The sequence below is a fragment of the Pristis pectinata genome, chromosome 18 (genome assembly GCF_009764475.1).
Source record: "Pristis pectinata isolate sPriPec2 chromosome 18, sPriPec2.1.pri, whole genome shotgun sequence".
Classification (NCBI taxonomy): domain Eukaryota; kingdom Metazoa; phylum Chordata; class Chondrichthyes; order Rhinopristiformes; family Pristidae; genus Pristis; species Pristis pectinata.
In genome coordinates, this window is record NC_067422.1 from 9538602 (window position 1) to 9564399 (window position 25798).

The 25798-nt window shown below is 41.4% G+C and overlaps 1 protein-coding gene across 1 annotated transcript; it reads right to left on the reverse strand.

The window, feature by feature from the left end:
- Positions 1 to 1957: 1957 nt before the first annotated feature.
- On the reverse strand, positions 1958 to 23981 carry ccdc137 (coiled-coil domain containing 137). The gene is made up of 7 exons (XM_052033324.1): positions 23848 to 23981; positions 21414 to 21540; positions 20042 to 20099; positions 18978 to 19212; positions 17541 to 17622; positions 13001 to 13087; positions 1958 to 6822 (listed from the first exon to the last, which is right to left on the reverse strand). The coding sequence occupies exons 1-7, from the start codon at positions 23976 to 23978 to the stop codon at positions 6619 to 6621; spliced, it is 924 nt and encodes a 307-aa protein (XP_051889284.1). The 5' UTR covers positions 23979 to 23981; the 3' UTR covers positions 1958 to 6618.
- Positions 23982 to 25798: the final 1817 nt, after the last annotated feature.

Sequence of the window (25798 nt, forward strand, 5' to 3'; positions counted from 1 at the left end):
AAGCTGAACACTTGTTCTTACACCTCATACCTCACTACCATCCAGCAGCCCTTCCAGGTGAGGCAGAGATTCATGTGCACCTCCTCCAACCTCGTCTACTGCATTCGGTGCTCCCGATGCGGCCTCCTCTACATCAGCGAAACCAATGGCAAACTAGGCAACTGAGTGGCAGAGTGCCTATGCTCTGTCCACTATGGCCATCCTGAGCTACATTACCTGCCCAGCTTTCAACTCACCTTCTCACTTCCACACTGACCCATCTGTCCCTGGCCTTCTCCACTGCCGGGGGCAGGCCCAACAGAAACTAGAGAAGCACCTCCTCATATTCTGCCTGGGTAGTCTACAACCCAAATGGCATGAACACTGCATTTTCCAATTTCAGGTAGCCTTAACCTCCTGGTTCCCCCTCCACCCCCACACCCCACTTCCTAATTCACCTCCGGTCCTCCCATTTTTGTCCCCTTTTCCATACGCCCCTCCAACAGCCATTTTCATCCCCTTCCTGGTACTATCAGGGTAATGGCCTGAAACGTCAACAATTCCTTGCCCCGCCCCCACAGATGCTGCCCAGTTCCTCAAGCAGATAGTTTGTTGCTCCAGCTTTCAGCAGCTGCAGTCTCTCGTGTCTTCAATAATCTATCAATTCAAGTTTTTATATTTTCAGTAAACCTCATTCCAAGAGCTTTGAAGGGAGAAAAGAATAATCCAGGCTCCAACTGCTCTTGAAATCATCTCCAAGAGAGAATGTTGAAGGGACAGAGTCAGGCAGCATCAGTGGAGGAAAATGGACAGTCGGTGTTTTAGGTCTCATCAGGGCAGGTCTCGACCCGAAAAGTTGACTGTCCATTTCCCTCCACAGATGCCACCTGAGCCGCTGAGTGCCTCCAGCATTTTGTGTGTTGCTCCACATTCCAGCGTCTACAGTCTCTTGTGTGTCTGAGAATGTTTCAAAGATAGGTTCCACCCAGCCTTTGAAACTAAATACTCGATCTGGACGTGCACCTCAGCACAATGCTGAATTGATAGGACGCCCTCTGGTAAGGTATTAAATACAGACCTGTGCTACTATTCAACGAACAAGCCTATAGCCAAGGCAGTACCTATTCCTCAAGAAACAACGTTCCAAACCAATTAACTGCCTGCTCATGATTACTGTGTATAAATCATATCCCAACTATTTCTAGGAAACAATTTACATAAAAGGTTTTGTACCTTAGTAGTCATTATACTGGATGAGGGGGACACAAGTTCAAGTTTAACTATGGTAGCAGAGAAGTTTAAATTCACTCAATAAAACTGAAATGAAAAGCCATCACTGATGACGGTCACGTAATCACCTGACTAGTTAAAAACAATTTCCTTTGAGGGAGGAAATTTGCTCTCTGTATCAGTCTTGTCACAGCTTGATGGTAAACTCTGAAATGGCTGAGCTATTCATTTCAAAGGCATATACTGCTGGGCAGCAACTGATGCACAAAACTAGCAAACGAAAATTTGTAACAGTGACTCTCTTATTTTATTCAGATCCTGGATTTGGAAAGCCACTCTTTATAACTTTGTTTCCCTCAATTGCTTCAGCTCAATGCACATCAACTGGAAATGATTCTCAACTGCTACAGCATCCAGTGTTAAAATCTCATTGGAAACAAAGCAAATATAATTTTAGTGTTGAACTGATAACAATTTTTTCATTAAAAAAATTGTCAATATAATCAGTCACAGGGTACTGACAGAGGACCAGATTCTGCTCCTTATTTCAAAGTCATCATTAAGTATAAATTCCATCCTTTACATTTTTCAAGATTTATAATTAGTGGATATTTTAAGCTGCTGCCACCCCCCCCCCCCCCACCAATAATAAAAAACTTTAAATGAACAACAGACCACATCATCTACGATAATCTTAAAACAGAGAAACTTTTAAAAGGGCAATGTTAAATCCTTATACTTCATTTTTATTAAAAGAGATTTTAAAAAGCTAACAAATTTATCAAGTCAAACTCTGGCATTACTTTTTATGAGTGTACATAGACGTGTGACAAATATGTGCCCACAATCTCTCTTTAAACATTAACCAAAGCCTGCATTATTTCACAGTTCAAACAGATGGCACTCCCCAGAACATCAGAAGGATTTGCAATTGAATTAGAAAACTTGGTTGCCATTTGACATTGCACAGGTGGCACTTCTATAGCAACTCTTGAGGAGAAACAAACAAGACCGTTTCCAAGATAACAGAATCCTGGATCTTCATCACATGTATGCCAGATTTTGTTTTAAGTGTTAAAGTACATTATTCCTCAAGCAAGTGGTTTGTTAACATTCGAATATTTAGACTGGTGTGGATCTCTCATTATTCACCTCAGTGCACTGTGTTAAGGGAAAAGGGGCATTCAGACAGGATTGGCTGGAATTGCTCCAAGTCACCCCTAATGATGCAGATGTAGAATGAGAGCAGAATTGGGCTTGGTTCCAAGAGCCAACATTGTACAATGCCACAGGCAACCTGCTATTCTTCAGCAGAGAGTGTGGACAAGCTGTCCGCTGACAAGTCTCTGCCAATACCACTTTGACACCAGCCAACCCAAGCTGCGGAAAGCAGGCTCTCACTACTACCCACTGGGCGCAAGTCCTGCGCCAGTTGGTGGACCAGTTTGACTTCAAGTAAAAACATGCCCTGCAGGGTATTTTGAGCATAAACCAGTGGTCTGCCACTCTGCAGGTCAACACAATCCTGGTGTTACCTGCGGACGGTTGTTCAACCACGGATGTAGTGACAGCAACTCTAATTTGCAAACAAACTTTCTAGTAATGCTTACTGGAGAGTAACAGAAGCAGAAACCATCATTATTATCCTCCCCATCACCAAGCTCACAGACACCCAGCTCAAATGCAGTACATCAAGGTCAGCTGGGAATTAAGTGTGATGACTTGATCTGTATAACTCTTCGCTACATTTGTTAGAGAAAAAAAATGTTGAGTAATTTGAGAGGCTCAATTGCAGCAAAAATCTATACCTGTCCCAAGCACACATCGAAAGAGGCTGCAGAAGGTTGTAGACTCAGCCAGCTCCATCACGGACACAACCCTCCCCGCCATCGAGGATATCTTCAAGAGGCGGCGCCTCAAGAAGGCGGCATTCATCATTAAAGACCCTCACAACCCGGGACATGCCCTCTTCACGTTACTACCAACGGGGAGGAGGTACAGGAGCCTGAAGACCCACACTCAATGTTTCAGGAACAGCTTCTTCCCCTCCGCCATCAGATTTCTGAATGGTCCATGAACCCATGAACACTACTTTGTTATTCCTCTTTTGCACTATTTAGTTTTGTAACTTATAGTAATTTTTATGTCTTTATGTCTTTATGTCTTGCACTGTATGGCTGCCACAGAACAACAAATTTCACAACATCTGTCAGTGATAATAAACCTGATTCTAATAAAACCTGATTCTGATCCCATCATCCAGCCAAGCATTTACTCACAAAAGCACTTCAAATGGAAACTCCAGCACAAATTCAGAAATGGTACATCAAATCACACAGTGAATTTTCTCTATATGGAGTCAACGTAAATTGCAATTAAGCAGCTTATTTGCATCCATCTTGGACTACATAACAATTAACAAGTTAGCTGGGCAGGTAGTGTAACCAAAAGTTGATGAAGCTTCATTGTGAAACACTTTGAAACAAGGGAGGATGCAAGAGCCATGTGCACCAAAAATTTACACACAGATTTTGCACTGCAGGCTTCAGGCTTTCCAAACATTCATGAAAAACATACCAAATCCTACCTTCTTATACTGCTTACGTTAAGTGCTTCAGCAATACCAAGTGTGTGAGCACAGAAGAGAATGACATTTCCACATCATAAACAGTTGACCAATAGCAACAGATGCAACAAACCAATGGGAAAGAACAATTTGATTTTGCTCCAGCATTATTTGCTAATAACTAATCAGTCAATAGCAGCTTTTCAACATGCAGAACTGATGTAGAATAGGTGATCAAGTGGCAGATTAAATTTGGTGAGAGTGCACCAAGAACATGTAGTCAATCAGTTGGTTTATCTCAATCCTAATGGTGTTGGGTGGGAAGACACACCCATAAATCCTAAACTTGAAATTGGTTAGAAGTGCTATACATTTAACTATTGGGAAAATGATACTCCTTTCACAATTCTGACAAGAAACCTCCTGGTACTTAATCTGCACGGCAAGCATTGGCACATTCCTCACTCTTCTCTACCACTCTCCTCCACCACCCTACAACCCCAAGCTAAAATCCAAGGGCACACACGAATCTCTTCATAGGATGTTTGGGCTAGAAGGAGGCCACATGGCCCACCGTGGCTCTGCCGGAGAGTGAAACAGACCTGGGCAATGACCTGAACAAAATGGTTTCCCTGGAGCCATAGATTAACACAGCACAGGAAGCCATCCATCCCACTTAGCATGGCTGGCTCTTTCAAAGAACAATCCAGTTCACTGCAATTCCCACTCTTTATCTGTATCCGTGTACTGCCTTTACTATATTTATATTAAATTCCCTTTGGAAGGAGACTACTGAATCTATCTTCACTTCTCCATCAGATGCTACATTACAGACTCCAACCATTTGTGTAAATAAAATTTTCTTCATATTGCCTCTAGTTCTTTTACCAAGCACCTTAAATCAATGGTCTTTTTATTTATTCACTGGGACGTGGACAACATTGGCAGCGTCAGCATTTATTGCTGACCTCCAATTACTCCTGAACAGAGTGGTTTGTCAGGCCACTTCAGTGGCCAGAGCCAATCATAATGTTGTGGGTCTGAAGTCACATATAGGCTGAACCAGACAAAGATTGTGGGCTTCTTCTCTTGAAGGACATTCACAAACCAGAGGCATTTATTACAACAATCCAGTAGTTTCATGCTCAGCGTTACTAAGACTATCTGATCTTTCTTAAAATATAGAATTTACATTCCACAACTGCAATGGTGAGATCTGAACTCAGGATTCTGTATTGCTTGTTCAGGATTCTGTATTGCTTGTTCAGACCTCTGGTTTACCAGTTCAGTAATTTAAACACAGCACTATCGACTAGTTAGCGAACCTTCAGCCATTAGAAACAGTTTTACTTTACCCATTCTATCCAAATTTTTAATTTTTAACATTTCTATCAAATCTCCTCTTAGCCTTCTCTGCTCCATTACATGTAGTTTGATGTACAAACCAATCTGAAATATTGGTCCAATATGGCATTTAGACAGACACATGAACAGGCAGGGAGTATAGGGGTACAGACTATGTGCAGGCAGATGGGATTGGTTAGAGTGGCTTCAAGGTGGGCCAAAGGGCCTATTCCTGTGCTGTACTTTTCTATGTAAAACACTGGCAAATGTACCAAAGTTATCAAATGTCCTCCTTCTTAATAGGAGCTATCACATTTAAATCCAACTCAAATTTAATGTTTTTGTTTGCTTTTATATATTCTGAGAGTTTCTGACTTCAAAATGTCAAGTAAAGAAATCTGCAGGAAACTCTTCTAGCAAATTCCTTCAATGTTTATTGTCAGGGGAGTTCACGTCTTAAAATATTCTATATTGGAAGTCTGGTGTTAAAGTCCGCAATGTAAATTGTGCTTGCACATGATGGAAAACAAGATTTATAGATTGTTACTGTTTATCAAAATATAAATCATTCAATTCATAAGATTACCAGGCATTAAAACACGATTTACTAGAGAAATTGTATCTCTACTCACATGCCTTCATTAGAAACTATTACAAATAGCTGCCCCTTCAAAAGAAATCCTAACCAAACACATAACAAAGAACAACCCTTCTTGAAACATGAATGATCTGCAAAACTCTTCCAGACAGCTGCATAATAGTCAGTAGAACACAGCTGATAAATATGCTTGCAAATCAGAGTAGTAAACAGCACAGGTGGTCAAGCCAGATATGCTAATATTTGGGTTGGATCACATCTTGAAGTTTGCAGTGGATTTCATTATGTCAAACTACACTTTCTTGATTCACAATGCTCATTGGTATTTCTCAATGCTTTCCACGTCTGTACAAGTCCACACTCAGACTTGATGTCTCTATATGGCTGGGGCATTCTGAAGCACCACAAGTTTAAAACAAAAGGATGCCTAATAAATACAAAAATTAGATCAGATGAAAATTCAGAGCATGGAATAGCAACCAACTTAAGAACTTATCAAATGAACAGTGCACATGAATAATCATCATTTAAGGCATCTTGGAGTCCTCACAACTGAGGTTGGTTGCGATTCCTCAACCATGAGCTTTTTGTTCATGCAGTCAGGCATACTGACATAAATCCATGGCTCCAAAAATTGGATCTCTTTATAGCTGAAAAGCTATGAATGCTCTTGCTAAATGAAAATTAATTCCTCAATTTTTCAACTAGCTGCCGGTCTTTGAAGATCAGCAGCTATTCAGGAGTGGGACTCGCTGGATTGATCTTGTAAAGAGCAGGTAGGGCCTCAACAGGCCGAAAGGCCTTCTTCCATGCTGTAACCATGTTGAGAATCATCATCTTTAGCAAATGATGCCATTCTCAAATCCTCCCGATTTGGCATCTTCCGATTTTCCATACTGTTCTAATTCTGGGTCAGAGTTTGCAGCTTCCGTTTCTTCAGAGCTCTGTAGGCTTTAATGACCCTCTCCCGCTCCTCCAACATGATCCTCTGGCGAGCCATTGACATACTGGGCAATTCAACATCTAGGGCGGTCACGTTTGTCCTTTCTGAGCCACACTTGCTGTCCGCAATCAGAGATTTCAGAAGTAACTGTCTCTGGCCAGGCTAGAAAGAACAAATGGAATTCAACACAAAGGAACAGAGATCACAGAATCCTGATAAAAGATTAGACTTTATGGGCCCAAGGCTAATAGCAAGCACTTAACTATTTCAAATTCTTTAAAAAAAGTTTTGAAATGTAAAAGCTACAATAGGCTTTACTTTCACCATCAAGACTGGATTAAAATCTTAAATCACAAACCTCCAAGGTAGGGAAGTATGAATAACGAGTATTTACTAAAATTAAATATTAAAAGCTAGAGTCTTGAAAAAAGCCATCCAGTCCATCACATCTGTGCTGGATGTTTTTCTTTATGAACACCCTCTGCCGCTCACTGATTTCTTTTAATATCACCAAGTAACCATTTAATGTCCTTTTGAAAGCATTTATCAAACTACTTCAAAAATTATGTGACAGAGAATTCCAGCCTCGATTATCCACTGTGATATTTTTCCTCAGCCCCTTTTATTCTCCTGAATTTTTTGCCTTTTGCATTTGACTTACCATGGAATTTTGGAAAATCACAGTCAGAGCCTCTGGCTTTTCTTTAATACCTTCCTTCAGGGAAGATATGCTAAACCTTTATTAAAAAAACAGCAGTCCTGCCTAAATTGGAGTATTGTGGGAGGATTTGAAGGCATTAGAGGAGTCCAGAAAAGATTTACGAGAATGATTCCTGGGATGAGGGTCTACAGATACAAGGATTAATTAGAGTGGCTGGGACTATTTTCGATAGAGAAGGATGAAGGGAAATTTGGAAAATGGGGAGGTATTGAGATATTGGGAGGCTGTTCCCATTGTGGAGGGTCAGAGAGTCCCCAGGTAAAAAAAAAGCAATAAGGGAAGAGTATTAAAGAAGAAAATCTTGTTTCGTACTTAGCATGTGGTTGGAATCTAGAATGCATTGCCTGCAGATTTTGGGGGAGGCAGATTTCATTGTGGTCTTCAAGAAGGAACTGGATAAACAAATGGCAAGGAAAAATTGGCAAGGCTACAGAGAAGGGGCCAGAGAGCAAGTTGCAAGCTGATGGGGACAGGATGAGCCAAACAGCCTCCTCCAGAGCTACAACTATTCTATCATTCTGCAGGATCCCTAGATATGAACCATCAGATGCTGATGACGTAAATACTATAGACTCAATACAAGAAATGCTTTCTTCCTTGGTGAAGATGAAATGCCCCCGAACAGATCACTATGTATATTAAGATAATTAAAATCTCCTATAATTATAATCATACACCTTTGTAATTTGTCTAAAAAATTTAATCTTTAATTTGCTTTTCACTTTTTTGGCAGTTTATAGTACATTGGAATTGGTTATTATTGTCACTTGTACCGAGGGACAGTGAAAAACTTGTCTTGCATACCGATTGTACAGATCAATTCATTACATAGTGCATTGAGGTAGTACAAGGTAAAAACAATACAGACTGCAGAATAAAATGTCACACAGCTACAGAGCAAGTCCAATACTGTGTATAATCCTTTGCTATTTATGCTCAATCAAAAATAAATCGACTTGGAACACTTCCATTTACATCCTCTACTCTGAAGTAGTGAATAGTTCTTGCACCTTGCTGTTACACTCAGTCTTTAGACTCTAAAAGCCATAATGAGGATAATTACAAGTAAGATTAAACAAACAGAAGTGTAATGTCTACTGTACAAATATTACAATCTTATTTCACCATCATGTACAAATAACACATTAAAATCCAATAGCCATCAATTCCGCTCAACTCAACATTTATAGAGGGTAACGTCTTTATAATGATTAAATCACTCCAATGGTAGAAACCCACGTCAATGAAACAAAATGCCCAATCTGGATGGATTGATAAGTACTACAACTGCTGCCTGACCTGCTGATTATTTCCAGCAGTTTCTGTTTTTATTTTAGATTTCCATCAGTTTTTGTGATTTTCACTGTTAAGCACTAGGGTAAGGGGAAATTGGCTGCATACATCAACATCTATGGATATGTGACTTGGGTTAGTGATTAGTTTGGACATAGAACAGTACAGCACTGGACAGGTCATTCGGCCCACGATGTGCCGATCTTGATGCCAATTTATACTAAACGTCCTCCTCCTGTTTATTATCCATATCCCTCCCATTGCTTTCATATTCATATGTCTATCTAAAAGCCTCTTAAGCTCCACCAAACTGCCTGCTTCCACTGCTACCCCCCGGTACCCATTCCAGGCACCCACCACTCTCTGCGTAAAAAAACTTGCCCCTCACGTTACCTTTAAACTCCTTTTCTCTAACCTTAAAAGCACATCCTCTGCTGTTTGACATTTCTACCCTGGGGAACAGATTCTGACTGTCTGCCCTATCTATGCCTCTCATAAATTTTAAAAACCTCTATCAGATCTTCCCTCGGCCTTCGATGCCCTAGGGATAAACAACTCAAGTTTGTCCTACCTGTCCTTATAGCTGATGCCCTCTAATCCAGGCAGCATCCTGGGTAAATCTCTTCTGCCACCCTTTCCACAATCTCCACATCCTTCCTACAATGGGGCGACCAGAACTGCACACAATACTCCAAGTGTGGTCGACGAAAGTTTTGTATAGCTGCAGCATGGCTTCCTTGCTCTTATACTCAACACTACTACCAATGAAGGCAAGCATTCCATACACCTTCATACCACCTTTCCACTTGCGTAGTCACTTTCAGTGAACTGTGGACCTGGGCCCCAAGATCCCTCTGTACCTCAGTGCTCTTAAGTGCTCTACCATTAACTGTATATTTTTCTTCTTTCATTTGGACCTCCCAAAGTGCAACACCTCACACTTGCCTGGATTAAACTCCATCTGCCACTTCTCTGCCCATATCTGTAACTGATCTATATTCTGCTGTATTATTTGATAGTCCTTTACACTGTCTACACACTCAACCAATGCTGGTGTCATTTGCAAACTTGCTAGTCCACCCATCTACATTTTCATCCAAATCATTGATGTACAGTATATCACAAACAACAGAGGTTCCAGCACCGATCCTTGCAGAACAGCACTGGTCACAGACCTCCAGCCAAAATAACAGCCTTCCACCCCTACTCTGTGTCTTCTATGGGCAATCCAGTTCCAAATCCAAACTTACAATTCACCCCGGATCCCACACATCTTTACCTTCTGAATCAACCTACCATGAGGGACCTTACTAAAGTCCATGTACATAATGTCCACTGCGTACCTTATCAAGCACCTTCGTCACTTCCTCAAAAAACTCAATCAAGTTTGTAAGACATGACCTGCCCCACACAAAGCCATGCTGACTGTCCCTAAGCAGGCCATGCAGAAATCCTATCCCTCAGTATCCTCTCCAATAGCTTCCATACCACTGACGCGAGGCTCACTGACCTATAATTACCTGGATCATCCCTATTTCCCTTCTTGAACAAAGGCACAACATTTGCTACTTTCCAGTCCTCCAGGACCTCGCCTGTTGCTAGTGATGACACAAAGATCCCTGCCATCAGGCCCAGGGGACTTATCCACCTTAAGGCTTTTCAGAAGACCCAGCACGACCTCCTCCTCAATCTCAAAATGTCCCAGCACATTAGCATGCCCCATTCTGTTTTCACTGTCCTTCAATTTCTTCTACTCAGTACATACCAATGCAAAGTACTCATTTAGTATCTCAGCCACTTGCTCTGACTCAGAGCACAAATTCCCTCCTTTATCCTTGAGCGGACCTACCCTCTCCTTAGTTATCCTCTTGTTCTTAACATAAGTATAAAATCCCTTGGGATTTTCCTTGACACCAAGGACATTTCATGGCCTCTTTTGGCCTTCTTTATCGTCTGCATAAGCATATTCCTGCTATCTTTATGTTCCACAAGGGCCCAGTCTGATTTTAGCTTTCTAAACCTTACATATGCTTCCTTTTTCTTCCTGACTAAATTTAGGACCTCTCAGGTCATCCAAGGTTCCCTTACCTTATCATCCTTGTCCTTACTCCTTACCAGAACCTGCTGATCTTGAACTCTGATCAGCCTGTTTTTTTTAACAACTCCCACATGTCAGACGTGGACTTGTCCAACAGCAGCTGCTCCCAATCAATGCCCTTTAGCTCCTGTCTTATCCTTTCGTAGTTTGCCCTCCCCCAATTTAGTACCTTCCTGCAAGATCCAATTTTATCCTTACTCATAACTATCTTAAAACATAATGAGTTGTGGTCACTATTCCCAAAATGTTCACCCACTATCAGGTCTGTCACCTGGCCTGGCTCATTTCCCAAAACTAGGTTCAGTATGTTCTCTCCTCCAGTTGGACTCTCTACATACTGTTTCAAGAATCCCTCTTGGATGCACTGAAGAAATCCCACCCCATCTAAGCTTTTTGTATTAAGGAAGTTACAATCAATACTGGCAAAGTTAAAGTCCCCCACTATGACAACCCTGTTGTTTCTGCACCTTTCCATAGTCTGTCAACATATCTGTTCCTCTTCTTCTCGGTGGCTATTGGGAGGCCCATGGTATAATCCCATCAGTGTAATCGCATCTATCCTATTTCTGAGCTCCACCCAAATTGCCTCTGTTGATGAGCCCTCCAGTATGTCCTCTCTGAGTACAGCTGTGACATTCTCCCTTATCAGTGGTGCAACCTATCCACCTCTTTTAGCGCCCTCTCTATCACATCTAAAACAATGAAACCCAGGAACATTAAGCAGCCAGTCTTGTCCCTTGCACATCCAGGTCTCTGTAATGGCAACACCATCATAATTCCATGTACTGATCCAGGCCCTTAAGTTCATCCTCCTTACCCATAATATTCCTAGCGTTGAAATAAACACATTTTAGCCCATCAGACCCATCGTGTTTATTAGCCTGTCCCTTGCTGTCCTTCCTTTCAATCTTACTTGCCGTACCATCTTTCTTGCCCTCAGCCCTACCATCTGTTGCCCTGCTACTGTGGTCTACATCCCCCTGCCACTCTAGTTTGGAGGTAGGAAACACAGAACAGCGGTAAAGAAAATGCATTTAAGAGGGATGTCACAAGTGATGCTCCCCCAGGATCTGAACTGAAGCTTCCATTTTGCACCACTGGACAAAATGGAGATAATCATGCAGATGACTAAATTAAGACACACAGTAAATTTCATGAAGAGTCAAAACATGAAGGGATTAACTGAAATCATGAAACTTATGCAGAGGGACAGAGGGTCATTCAAAAGCGGGCTGTGGGAATGTTTATCCCACTGAAGCTGAAATTTAGAAGTAAGGACGTAATGGTCAAGAGCCTCCCTGCCCCCAGAATGTGTGCTCAGTCTTCAGGACCGCACCACACAAAAGATAACTTGGCCCAAGAGTGGGAATAGCACAGAATGAAACTGAGGTTTAAATTGATAGAACAAGTTGCATAAATTTGGCTCGTGTTTAGAAGACCAAGTCCTAATCCATTTGAAGCGGTTAAAATGATTGCTGGGTAGGGAGCAGCGATTTCATCTTGTGGAGGAAATCCAGAATAAGAGGGATATAATCTTAAAATCTTGAGTCACTTAGGAGTGAGGCACTCTGTCACTTAAAGGGTAGCAGAAATCTGGATTTAATCTTCCTCCCAACACCACTAAAACTTAGTGGAAACAGGATCAGTTTATAACTTCCATGCCAAGACTGACATAGCAATCAGGCAAGGTTATCAGAGATAACATCAGGTAGGCAAGTGAAGCTGAAGTACAGATCAATCAGATAGGAACAGGCAGGTGACTGGCCTGAGTACAAGCCAGATAATTTTCAGCTATATAGATCTAGGAAAGACCAGATATGATGACAAGATATTGTTTGTTAAGACTGAGTGATAGTAGCCTCCTAACATGTGGACAAGCATCAGCCAGCTATGCCAATCACAAGTGCTTTACTCATTATAATCCACTGAACCTTGATATATTTTCCACTTCTATAACAGGTTGTCAATAATGTACTTTGTTTATCCACCTCCATTAAAAGTATGGCTGAAAGAGGTCACAAAGGAAAGTAATTCAAAAGCAATTTTAAAAAGTCTCAACAGTGGGTGTGCTGAAACAAAACGTCAAAACTGCGGAAAAAGGTTTTTATAAAAAGGAACAAAGGAACAACGAGAGCAGGGATTAAAAGGGAACAGCTCTGACATGAAACAGCATACATTGAACAGTTTCAATTCGGTATCATTGAACCTGCATGAAGAGATGTGTTTACCTTATTGGTAGCCTGGCTCTTCCTGGGTTTAGCAGTGAGGGTGGGCGGTTGCATGGCCACTTCTCCAAATTGCACAATATCTGCAAAACAAGATCAGCTCCATTCAGAGAAATGTGTTTTAATCCTACTACAGATCCTTGCAGCACACTGAGACAACGTTCCATTCCAACAGCTTCTCAGCCTCCATTCTGGTGATGTGATTTTCCACACCAGAGTCTTGAACCTGTTTTCCCTTCTCTTAAACTGTAGCTTTCCAGCCAGCACAGTTAACAGTTCTTCCATTGTCCACCAGTCACTCCTCACAGCACAGTGCATACAACTATGGGAGACTCAACACTTTCCCTTTCGTCTCATCTTCCCATCATCCAGGGATCGAAATAATCCTTCCAGGTGAAGCAGCGATTCAATTGGACTGATTCTAATCTAGTGCAATGCATTCAGTGCTCATAATGTAGTCTCCTCTACACTGGAGAAGTCAAACACATAGCACATGAGAGCTTTGCAGAAGATCTCTGTTCAGTGTACAAGTGTGACCCTGAGCTTCCAGTTGCCTCTCATTAATTCTCCACCCCACTCCCATACTGACGTCTCTGTTTTGCCGCCAGAAGGTTACCAGCACTCCCAACGTAAGCTCAAGGAAGAGTATCTCATCTTCCTTCCGGGCCCTATGCAACCCTTAGGACTAAGTAGCAAATACAACAACTTCACGTAACCAGCCTGTTTCCCCCACCTCTTTCCACAGATGTTGCTGAGTATTTCAGTTTCAATTGTTCCTTTTTTTCCCTCTAACTGCCAGGACTTAAAAGTAATTTTTAACCTTGACAACTTTGGTCTGCACCACATCGGCAGGCACGGTAGTGTAGTGGTTAGCGTAACACTTTACAGCTCCAGCAACCCCAGTTCAATTCCGGTCACTGTCTGTAAGGAGTTTGTACGTTCTCCCCACGTCTCCGTGGGTTTCCTCCGGGTGCTCCAGTTTCCTCCCACATTCCAAAGACGTACGGGTTAGGAAGTTGTGGGTATGCTATGTTGGCACCGGAAGCGTGGCGACACTTGCGGGCTGCCCCCAGAACACTCTACGCAGAAGATGTATTTCACTGTGTGTTTCGATGTACATGTGACTAACAAAGATATCTCATCTCATAGACACCATCTGTTCTCTCCACACCTACCCTTCTTGCATCTTAAAATAAGCTTGTTTCCTCACCTTTTCCGGTTGTGTTGACCTAAAACATTGACCGCCTATCCCTCCACAGATGCTGCCTGACTTGCAGCTCATTTCCATCATTTCTCCCCCATGTCTTGAAACACCAATACAACTGTTTTACAAAATTCAGCCTTAAAATTATACGTTCAACTTTGTCCCACAAATCTAATCATTGATTCCAGACTTTTCTTCTATGATACTCAGTTTCAGCTGTTTGCCAGAGAACTACAGAATGACATGACATATGAAAGCAAAATGTCCGTGCAAATATCCAGCAGGCAGCTATGCAAAGAGAGGGACAAATAACGAAAACCCTCCATACCTTCTGATACTTCAACAATTCTGCGGCACAGCTCACAAGAGACTCAGGACTCATAGGTGCTGGTGAAGTGCTTGTGAGTGAAGTGCCCCACCTAGTGATCTCATTGGAAACAATTCCAGGACTGCAAATTTTGTGGAAAATGCTTAACTACCCTTGTCAGCAAGCACCTTGTCAGGACCCCAGATTCTCCATTCCCCTTGTAATCAGGTTCAAAAGAAAGAGGTTGATGATACTATTATGTCTATGCCCTGTTTTATGTAGGTTTGTCTCCAAAATAGAGTAGTTGAAATAAATTTGTAACCGGTGGGAAAGAAGTACAATAGCTGAAGATTTATTTCCTCGTGTGAAGGTGTTAATTCCTTGCTATGGTACAGTTCCACAAACCGTTGATGTAATTTCACCTCGGAAGCCAATATACATGCATGATACTATAGGACAAGTGTGGTGTGAGACGCGACTCACAGCTTGTACTTTCAGGATTCCAAGGGGACCGTTCCCCTTGTGACTCCCTGGTCTGTTCTTCGATCTCTACCAACCACTCCTTTTTCACAGCACGTTCCCATTCAACTGCTGGAGGTGCAATACCTGTCCTTTTACCTCTTCCAGCACAGAACAGAAGCAGGTTCTTCAGCAGACCATGTCTATGCCAACCATTAACCACCTATCTATACTATTCCCATTTACCAATAGTCAGTCCGCAGCCTTCTAATCCTCAGCAGTTTAAGTGTTAAAATAGATACTTCTCAAACACTGAGAGAGTACTTGCAACCAGCACCCACTCAGACAGTATATTCCAGATTCCAACCACCCTCTAGAAAGTATTCTTCCTCAGATCCCCTCTAACATTCTTCCTCAGATCTCCTCTAACACTCTTCCCCCTTACACTAAGCTCATGTTTTTTAAAACCTAGTTTTAGATACCTCTGCTATGGGGAAAAGTTTCCTACTATCTACCCTATCTATGCCCCTCATAATTTTGTACATCTCTATCTGGTGCACCTTCAGCCTGCTATGCTCCAAGGAAAACAAACCCAGCCAATCAAGTCTCTCCTACGTGAAACACTCCATCCCAGACAACATCCCGCTGTTCTTCAATAAGCCATGGGTCCCTACCATTCATTATGTACGTCCTACCCTTATTAGTCTTCCCAAAGTGCATCACCTCGCTCTCATTAGGATTAAATTCCATCTGGCATTGTGCTGCCAATTTACCAGCTGATCAATATAATCCTATAGCCAACACAATCCTCCTCTCTATCAACATCACCAAGTTTCGTGTCATTCCTGAAGTCCATGTAGACTACATGAACTGCACCATCCTCATCATACATTTGTGTCACCTCTTCAAAAATTTCAATCAAATTGGTCAGACAGGATTTCCCCCAAACAAGGGCATGCTGCTGGAAGAACTCAGTGGGTCAAGCAGCATCTGTGAAGGCTGTTGCTCATCAGCTCTTGCAAGTGGATGCCAATTTAAAGAGGAGGAAGGCGATTGTCACCATTGTCTAGGCCATTTTTATCCCTCAATCACCATCACTTAGAAGAGATATGTATCCCATTGCTATTTGCACCCCACTACACTTCAAAGATAATTTATTGGATGTAAAATGTTTTAGGATGCCTTGAAAGAGATGGAAGCAGTTCTATATAAATACAAATCATTCTTTCTCCTTTCAATTCAAAAGCATATTATAGGAAAATGGTAATTATTTTTGTCTAAAAAAGATTGAATTAAATGAATGTGAAGCTCAAATACCCATTACAAACAGCAATTATAATCTATTGTGCTGTTTTTTTTTTATTTACAGCGTGGTGATAGGCCCTTCTGGCCCAACGAGTCCGCGCCGCCCATTTTAACCCCAAATTGACCTACCTGTATGTCTTTTAGAATGTGGGAGGAAACCGGAGCACCCGGAGGAAACCCACGCAGACACAGGAGAACGTACAAACTCCTTACAGACAGCGACGGGAATCAAACCCCGATCACTGGCACTGTAATAGCGTCGCGCTAACCGCTACGCTACCATGCCATTATGTCATTAACACAAAATAAAAAGCATGTATGAAATGAGCCTTGCCTGAAGAATTCAAATGCTAGTCACTAACAGGGACAGTAGTGTATAGATAAACAGAAGATCTCAATTACACAGAGCATAATGCAAAACAGACAAAAGGTTTATAAAATTGAAGACTGTAATACTTAAATTTAGAAAGAGTAATTAAGAATAACAGCATTATGCATCAAATGCAGGCAAGCAGAGGTGGCAGCTCTGGTCTTGCCTAGAATGGTTCCAGGCATGAGAGATTTCAGCTTCAAGGTTTGACTGGAGCAGCCAGGTTTTTCCACCTTGGAGCAAAGATGGTCGAGTGATTTGATAGAGATGTCATTATCGTGAGTTTAGATAGGGTAAACAGAGAGAAGTTGCTTTTCTTGAAGGATGGTTAAAGAAGCTGTTTTCATTAAAGGATGATTAAAGAACCAGCTATCACAGATTTAAAGTGAAGGACAAAGTGATATTTTTTATGCAGACAATGGTTATAACTTGACACCATTGCCTCTGTGGATGGGAGAAACAGTTAATAGAAGGAATAAGATAGGCACATCAGGGAAACTAAGTTCCAGGGCTATATAGAGTAGGGGATTGGGACTTATTAGATTGGTCTGCAAGGTGCCACCTGATAGACCAAATTTCTTTCTTCTATGATTGATCCACTGAGGTATGCATGCCCAAAGGGAGTAGAGTGGAACTACAAACCCATTTTCCATTGTATCTCGCTGGACTTGTGATAGGGGACTGACAGCAGAAAGACAGGGATTGTCTTGTGTCCCATTAGGCATAGAAGACCAAAGGTAATCATATGTGACTGTATACGCACATTCCTCTAACCTTGTTTCATTGACTCAGACCAAGCTGTCTACAGATAGTATTAATGGAACAGTTCGAATACCACCAAAACAGAGCATGAGTAAAGAGGCAGCACACTACCAGGACTCTCACTACTGTCACTCACCTGTAAACATTCTTTCTCCTGTTTCATCTTCTTTCTTTCAATTTTCTTACCAATAAGTCTTCTCAACCTTTTCTTATCGGATCTATTTAATACAAAAAAAAAGTTAACTAACAAATGCATAACTTTCCACAAAAAACTTCAAAGACTCTTTTAGCCCTTGTTCTCTCACAACATTTATTTCATCTCCAGTACCAACTCTCACCACATTCTTTAATAGAATTTGACAAAGGAAGTTCCAAGTTCTGAACTGGCATTCTTGGAGCATCGGGTACAATAGATCAAACTCTTGTCTTAAGAGCTTGCAACTATGCATACTGGAAACATTAATAATATGATATGGGACACTATGGATGCACAAGCATTAATATGACATTAGTGTAGTTTTCACACCCAGTACTTGTGCAAACCAACAGAATGTTTGATGAAATATTCTTAACCATAAATAATCTCAAAAATGCTTTTGCTTGTAATAAAAGCAAAAGATTACACTGTCTCTACAATTATCATATTACACGGGCTTCTATTTACAGCTGAGGAAGTCTACTATAACAAATGAATGACATACTGATTTAAATCCTAGCCAATAACTAATGGCTATTGCTGTAGCAGCACACGAAATGCTGGAGGAACTCAGCAGGTCAGGCAGCATCTATTGGGAAGCAAATCCAATATCACTGAAGCCCTCTTTAACCAAGGTTGGGGGTGGGAGGGGGTATAGTGGGTTTTGGGGGATGGCAGAGGAAGAACAAACCTTGACATATTTATTTTGGTACACTATATACAGATAAAACCTATCATTTAACACCAGTTTTCATGCCAAATCCCACTATCATTTAGCACCAGTTTTAAGGCCAACTTCCACTAAAGTGCTTTGGAATTTTGAGTCCATCAGGAGTACACAAATTTTGATATGCAGGGTCTTCTGTGAAAACATTTAATGGAGAGAACTAGCAAATGAAAATTTACCATATGGATGCGCATACAGGTTACAGTACACCTTGCAAGTAAATGGATATGTTTTGCATTAATTGTTACAGTTTAAGATTCCCCAATAGTATTAATCTGAAAGCAAGACAATACAGATGCTGGAAACCTGAAATGACAGAAAATATTGAAAATTCTCAGGTCACTGTGATAAAGTCTGATAAAGTCATCAATATGAAGTGTTAGTTCCATTTCTCCCCCCACAAACACTGAAATTTGCTGGGTATTTCCAACATTTTGTTTTTATTTCAGTATTAGTCTGATTAGTAATATATTTTATATCTGTTTTTAAAATACATTAACTTTATTAGATGTCATTCTCAATAACTGATTCCCTTTCCTTTCATCGGGTTTTCAACAGAGAAAGGGAAAATATTGCAATTATCACTAATGTCATATTAATGCTTGATATTTAAGACATAATAGTGTAAGTACACCGATAATAGAACATACTCTTTCTTTTTCTCAGACTTTGATTTCACATAGCTTTCCTTTCCTTTCTCCTTGTCCTCCATCTCAGGATAACGTGGCAGCTGATGTTTGCTCATGAACATTACATGCTTCGTCTCCTGCTCCATGCGTTGAATATAATTTTTCACCGACTCCCCTTTCTTCCTCTTAAACTTCGGAACTGGCATATCCCCATGGGGATCTGAGGCTCCTAAAGGAGATTTTCGTTTTGGCTTTGCTGGGCGTTTAAAGGAAAGCAAAATCAGAGTTTCCCTTTACTCAGTCACAGATCGTTCAGTTAACATTTAGTTTATACATTTCCAGATCACCATTGATCTCAAAACAGCCATCTTTCAAGGGGGCTGGATCAGCCTTAGGGGTTTAAAGGAGATTTGAGTACACACACACACACACACACACACAGCGGTTGATATTTGAAACTTGCTGCCAGAGGAGTTGGTGGAGTCAGATACGATCACTACATTTAGGAGACATCTAGACAGGCACTTAAATAGGCAAGGCATGGACGGATATGGACCCAATGCAGCCAAATGGGATTAGTGCATATGAGCAAGAAGATCGGCATGGACATGATGGGCCAAAGGGTGCTGTACAATTCTACGACTTTATGAGATGCTGCTGCTCAAGGAACCAGACACCACAAAGAAAAGAACCATCAGGGAAGAGAGAGAAGATTAGCAAATTAAAAAGCTTACTATTGGAAAAGTTCCAAAGGCAACTTAAAAATCCATAGCCAGATTGCTATAATTAAAACTAGTGGCAGAACGGAGTAGATCAACGTCAATGAATTACGTGAAAAAGGAAAACTCGGAAATTCAGTCTTTAGGCATGAAAAGTTTGATATTTATGTTATTCATTAAAATCACCATTTGGTTTTCTCATTCACCAAAAATTATACTAATTGTATAAAATATAATTATGAATCTGCAAATTATTGTATATTAAATCACAAATACATCTTTGAATCTAAAATGACTTTGAAGTGCCAAGAAGGTAAAGATCCATGGTTTCACATCTGAATGTATGCATGCAAATTTGTAGGGTACCACTGGACTGAATCAAGATTATAAAACTGGAGTACATTAATTGTAACAAGGACAGAGACTGCAAAGAGACACATATAGGTTAAGAATCTGATTTTTAAAAATTGGCAAATGAAGTATAATTGGGGAGTGGGGGGAACTACAAGGTTATCCACAAATAGTAAAATAGAATTTAAGTGGAGGGAAATGACAAAGTGCTGTCTGAGAGGGACCTAACACATGAAACAAAAAATGTTAAGTATTCAGGTTTAACAAATAATTAGAAAGGCAGATGAATGTTGGCTGCTATTGTAAGTTGGAGAAAGGCAGGTTTTGGAATAGTTGGAAAGTTGTGTAGTATAATGATTTATCACTATTACATAATACAGACACATATAGGAAACACTTTAAATTACTTCCATTCCGTCTGAACCACTGTGCATTGTATCATATATGCCACATTGGAATCAATAAGGCCTCAGAAAGGACAAATCAGGTAATATCTTTTCATCCATTAGCATTTGGGCATCCCTGGAGATATTAGAGACAACTTCTTTTTTGCAGATTATAACTTCAATTAAAGTGGTGATCAACTCACTACAATAATTCCCAAATTAAAGCTTTTGATTACTGCCAGTTTGCCCATACTGACATAACGGTCCAACAATTTTGATAAAGGCTTTATTTTCAAGTTAAACAAAAAACATGGCATTAAAAATTTTGTTCAAAAAGAAGCAGAATGAACTGCTCCAACAGCATTGTCTGGTGGCTTTTTGTTTGCTCAGTTTCAATCTTTCAGTTCAGACTTTAACAAACACAACCTTCACCACATCACTGACTGACTGCCTGTTCTGGTCCCTAGGTTCCTGAATGAAATAAAACAAAAAGCTTCAGTTGCTCAGGAGCCATGTCTAGATATAGTGACAATCTCACCCACAAAAGCATTTGATCTATTTACCTGGGTAAATCAAATCCACTAAAAGCCAAACGCATCATGTCAAGTCTGAGCAAACCGATACCAGTCTAAAGCTCAACATGTGATTCAGACTCAGGGTAACAGCAGTAAGATGGGTAATAATTTCTGATGGAATACAGGTGACCCCTGCCCTCATGATGGTGGGCAGGGGGAGACAGGGGGCTGTTGCATTCCTAGAGAACAGTCCAAATTGCAATTTTCCTTAATGCAAAGCCAGATCAACTGTGCAAGCACCAAGAAACATGAGATGAATCAAATAAATTGTATTTATTTACCTTTTTTCATATAGATTCTGTGAGATCTAATTTTATTCCATATCTCAAATTTTTGGATAGTGATCTGTGAATTCTGTGAGGATGAATTTCTGTTACCTGATCAGCCATTCTGCGGGGTTTACCTGTAACACTCAATGGACTTTACCTGCTTTTGTCTTCCCTTATTTCTCTTCCTCTTCATTTCCTCTTTACTTCTCATTATCTCACGGAGTTTGGATGGAATTTCTTGCTCATCAATATTTTTGGGCTTCATATTGCTCTTCTTTGGTTTGCTATGGAGTTAAAACTGCATTGTCAGTTGATCTTTGATGTATACTATTTTGCCACACAATTAACAGAATATCTGGACTCTCTGATTCAAGCTACAAAGAGTGATTACACAAACTAAGATTGTATTCACATGCATTTGAAGGTCAGGGAGTAATATGATTGAAGTTTTGAGATGTTAAGGGAAGCTGAAAGGGTAGCTCGGAAGAAATAATTTCCCCCAGCTGGGGGGGGTTGAGGACTTGGGGAATATTGTCTAAAAATAGCCAGGCTACACAGCAGTGAAGTTAGGAAACACTTGCAAGTGTGAAGGTTGGAACTCCGTCGCACGTCAGCAATAAACACTACGTAAACTGCTAACTTCAATTCTGAGATTGCTAGATTTTTTGTTAAACCAACACATTATGGTTTATGGTATAAAGCAGGTATATGGAGTTAAGCAAGGTTTGCATAACGTAAACATGTTTCATGTTCCTTTAAGAACCTAAACAATTTTGCAGTCACCAGTGTACTTTTGAAGTGTAATCCTGTGGAAATATAAACAAAAACTACCAATATGTGCACCACAAATTCACATAGCACAATGTGACACTGACCAAGCAAAGTTTTTTCAAACATCAGGGTATGCTAATATTTTTAACCTTCAATATTTTATGCTCTCCTTTGGTTTGCTATGGAGTTCAGAAAATAATTTTACAGTAATGAACCCAAGTTTCAAAAGCATTATAAGTCGACCTTTGACACACTGCCACAAAATAAACAGAATAAGACCTGGACTCCCTGGTTCAAACTGCAAGGAAAGATGACATAGATTGTATTCCCAGGAATTTGATGACATTTCTTAACCTAATGCCATCTACCTGCTTGATCATAGACCGCTATGATTTCATTGAAAGGCACAACAGATTCTTAAGTATTCCAAAATCCTTCTGCTTCAAAGACAAATATACTGAAGTTCATTTACTTTGCCTTCTCATTTCCAAGTGCTCCTTCTAAAAGTAAAGTAAAAATACTGATTCAATCACTCTACATTTTAATCAGCTCCCAAATTTTGTATTTATCTACAGAACTTTTTTTTAAGCCAGTGGACAGAATTAAAAGCCATTAAATCTGTTGAGAACTTTTAATTTTCAGCATATGCTCTCTACAAATTTCTTTTTCCTTCAAGTTCCGTGATCCTCAGCCACAGGAGAGGAGGATCTTTATGCTCTGCAATACACATTACAAGTTCACAAGATTGTTAAAGGTATGTGTTTAATTATGGATTTTGCTATAAAGAAATATCTCCACCAAAGAATCAGAATCAGGTTTATTATCACTGACATATGTCGTGAAATTTGTTGTTTTGTGGCAGCAGTACAGTGGAAGACATAAAGACATAAAAATTACAACAAGTTACAAAAATAAATAAAGCAAAAGAGGAATAACAAGGTAACGTCATTAATCTTCACAGTCAATATGCAATTTGGAGATTTTGCAAGACTCTAAAGTGATTAATGACAATGGCCAAACAGTTTAAGTCACCAATGTTACAAGATTGACCAATTAGCATGACTGGCCAGTGTAGAGATGAAGGAAAACTTGCATTGATAATGGCATATCTCACACCCTGAGGGCAGCCCAAAACACCACTAAGGACAGGCAAATACACATACATAAATGAAAAATACTATGATGCTGGAGGAAGTCAGCAAGCCAGGCAGCATCTGTGGAGAAAAGCAGGCAGTCAACGTTCTAGGTCAAGACGCCTCTTCAGGACTTTTCTCCACGGATGCCGCCTGACCTGCTGAGTTCCTCCAGCATCATCGTGTTTTCATCTAGATTCCAGCATCTGCTGTCCTTTGTTCTCTATACATACATAATGCTACAATGTAAGAAGTAGAGCAGCCCATTTACAATGCATATATAACACCCCTTTCAGAGAATCCAAAGTATTTTACAATCAAATAAATACTTTCGAAGTTAAATCAGTAACCAATTCGCAATGTAAATGATATTGACCAAGAGCTAAATTTTGGCCAGATTGCGAGAGGGCAAAATTTCGCTGCTCTTCTTCTAACTAGAGCCATGGGGTTTGAGTTAACACAGACAATGTGGCATTCCCTCAACACTGCACCGGGGCTGTGGTTGCCCAAGGGTGGGAACTGGCTCAAAGAGGGCCAGGACTAACGCACAGCAAGATCCCACAGACAGCGACGAGGGAAATGAGCAGCCCATCCGCGTCAGGTTATCAGGGAGTAACCTGACCCCAGTACCCGGGGCCACCGATCCCCCGATCCCTTACGGTGCTCAATCAGCTAAGGCTCCCCAACCTGTCCCGCCGCTGCTGGCGGTTCCTGAGCCCCGGGGAACTCGGCTTCGCCTCCCGGACCTTCCCCATCCTCCGGCCGCTCCACACGCGGTGCCCAGGCCCGCCTCCGCGTCCTTTCACCTCCCCTCCCATTTGCCGACGCGGCCGACCTCGCGGGACGCCATTGGCCGGAGCTGCTGTCAGTCAGTCGTGCGATGGATGGACGGCGACTTCCGTTGCTAGGTAGCGCTTCTGGGCGGGCTGCGGGATAAGGCCGCGGCCTAGTCCCGCCGAGGGTATCTCCCCCTCACTGGCTGCGTGTCCCCTGGCAGTGGCTTCGTCGGTGAGTGCAGTCTGTAGTGTTCGGGCTTCTGCAGGGAGAGGGGAGGAGCCCCGAGTGTGTGCGGCTGTAGGCTGTACTTCATGGTGACCTCCGTCACCCTAAAGGACAGTGTTGGATTCCTGTCCCATGTACCGGGATACAGCGAAAACTTTTGTTTGTTCGCCGTGCAGGCAGATCAGAAGTACATTGAGGTGGTGCAAAAGAAAAAAAAAATTACAGAATATAATGTTACAGAGAAAGTGCAGGTAGATCGATAAGGTGCAAGGGCCATGATGGGTTAAGACTGGGCAATCAAGGGATCATCTTTAAATTGGTTTATTATTGTCATGTACTGAAGTACAGTGAAAAACTTGTCGAGCATACCATCCATACAGAGCAATTCATTACAACAGTGCATTGAGGTAGTACAAGGTAAGACAATAACAATGCAAAGTGTTGCAGCACAGAGAAAGTGCAGTGCAGGTGGGCAGTAGGGTGCAAGGTCACAATGATGTAGATTGTGAGGTCAAGAGTCCATCTTATTGTACGAAGGAACCATTTGATCGTCTTATTACAGTGGAATAGAAGCTGCCCTTGAGCCTGATGGTACATGCTTTCAGGCTTTTGTATCTTCTGTCTGATGAGATAGAAGAAGAGATAATGTCTGGGGTGGGTGGGGTCTTTGATTATGCTGGCTACTTTACTGAGGCAGTGAGAAGTATAGACAGAGTCGATGGAGGGGAGGCTTGTTTCTGTGATGTGCTGAGCTGTGTCCACAACTTTCTGTAGTTTCTTGCAGTTACAGGCAGAGTAATTGCCATACCAAGTGTGATGCATCTGGAAAGTTCTGTGGTGCCTCGGTAAAAATTGGTGAGGGTCTAAGGGGACATGCCAAATTTCTTTAGCCTCCTGAGAAAGTAGAGGTGCTGGTGAGCTTTCTAGGCTGTGGTGTCTACATGGTTGGACCATGACAGGCTATTGGTGATGTTCACTCCTAGGAACATGAAACTCTCAACCCTCTTGTCCTCAGCACCATTGATGTAGACAGGAGCATGTGCACTGCCCCCTTCCTGAAGTCAATCACCAGCTCTTTTGTTTTGGTGACGTTGAGGGAAAGGTTGTTGTCATGACACCATGTCACTAGGTTCTCTATCTCCTTCCTGTACTTCGACTCATCGTTATTTGAGATACAGCCCGCTATGGTGGTATCATCTGCAAATTTGTAGATAGACTTGGAGCAGAATCTGGCCATGCAGTTGTGAGTATATAGGGAGTAGAGTAGGGGCTGAGGATGCAGCCTTGTGGGGCACCAGTGTTGGGAATAATCAAGGTGGAGGTGTTGCTGCCTATCCATCACTGATTGTGGTCTGTTGGTCAGAAATCAAGGATCTAGTTGCAAAGGGAGGTGTTGAGTCCCAGGTTTGGAGTATGAAGATGAGTTTGCTAGGAATTATAGTATTGAAGGTGTTATTTTTATAAAAGGTCTGTCAAGAGTCTTATAACAGTGGGATAGAAGGTGTCCTTGAGCTTGGAGGTACAAGTTTTCAAGCTTTTGTATCTTTTGCCCAATGGGAGAAGAGAGAATGACTGGGGCGGGAGGGTTCTTTGATTATGTTGCCTGCTTTTCTGAGGCAGTGGGAAGTGTAGACAG

Excerpts from the sequence above, each read along its gene's own strand:
- ccdc137 (XM_052033324.1), bottom strand. The coding sequence starts at position 23,978 with ATGGGAGGGGAGGTGAAAGGACGCGGAGGCGGGCCTGGGCACCGCGTG. Across the intron at positions 21,541-23,847 it reads CGCCAGCAGCGGCGGGACAG|CAAACCAAAGAAGAGCAATA; the intron begins GTTGGGGAGCCT and ends TTAACTCCATAG. Across the intron at positions 6,823-13,000 it reads AGAGCCAGGCTACCAATAAG|CCTGGCCAGAGACAGTTACT; the intron begins GTAAACACATCT and ends TGTTCTTTCTAG.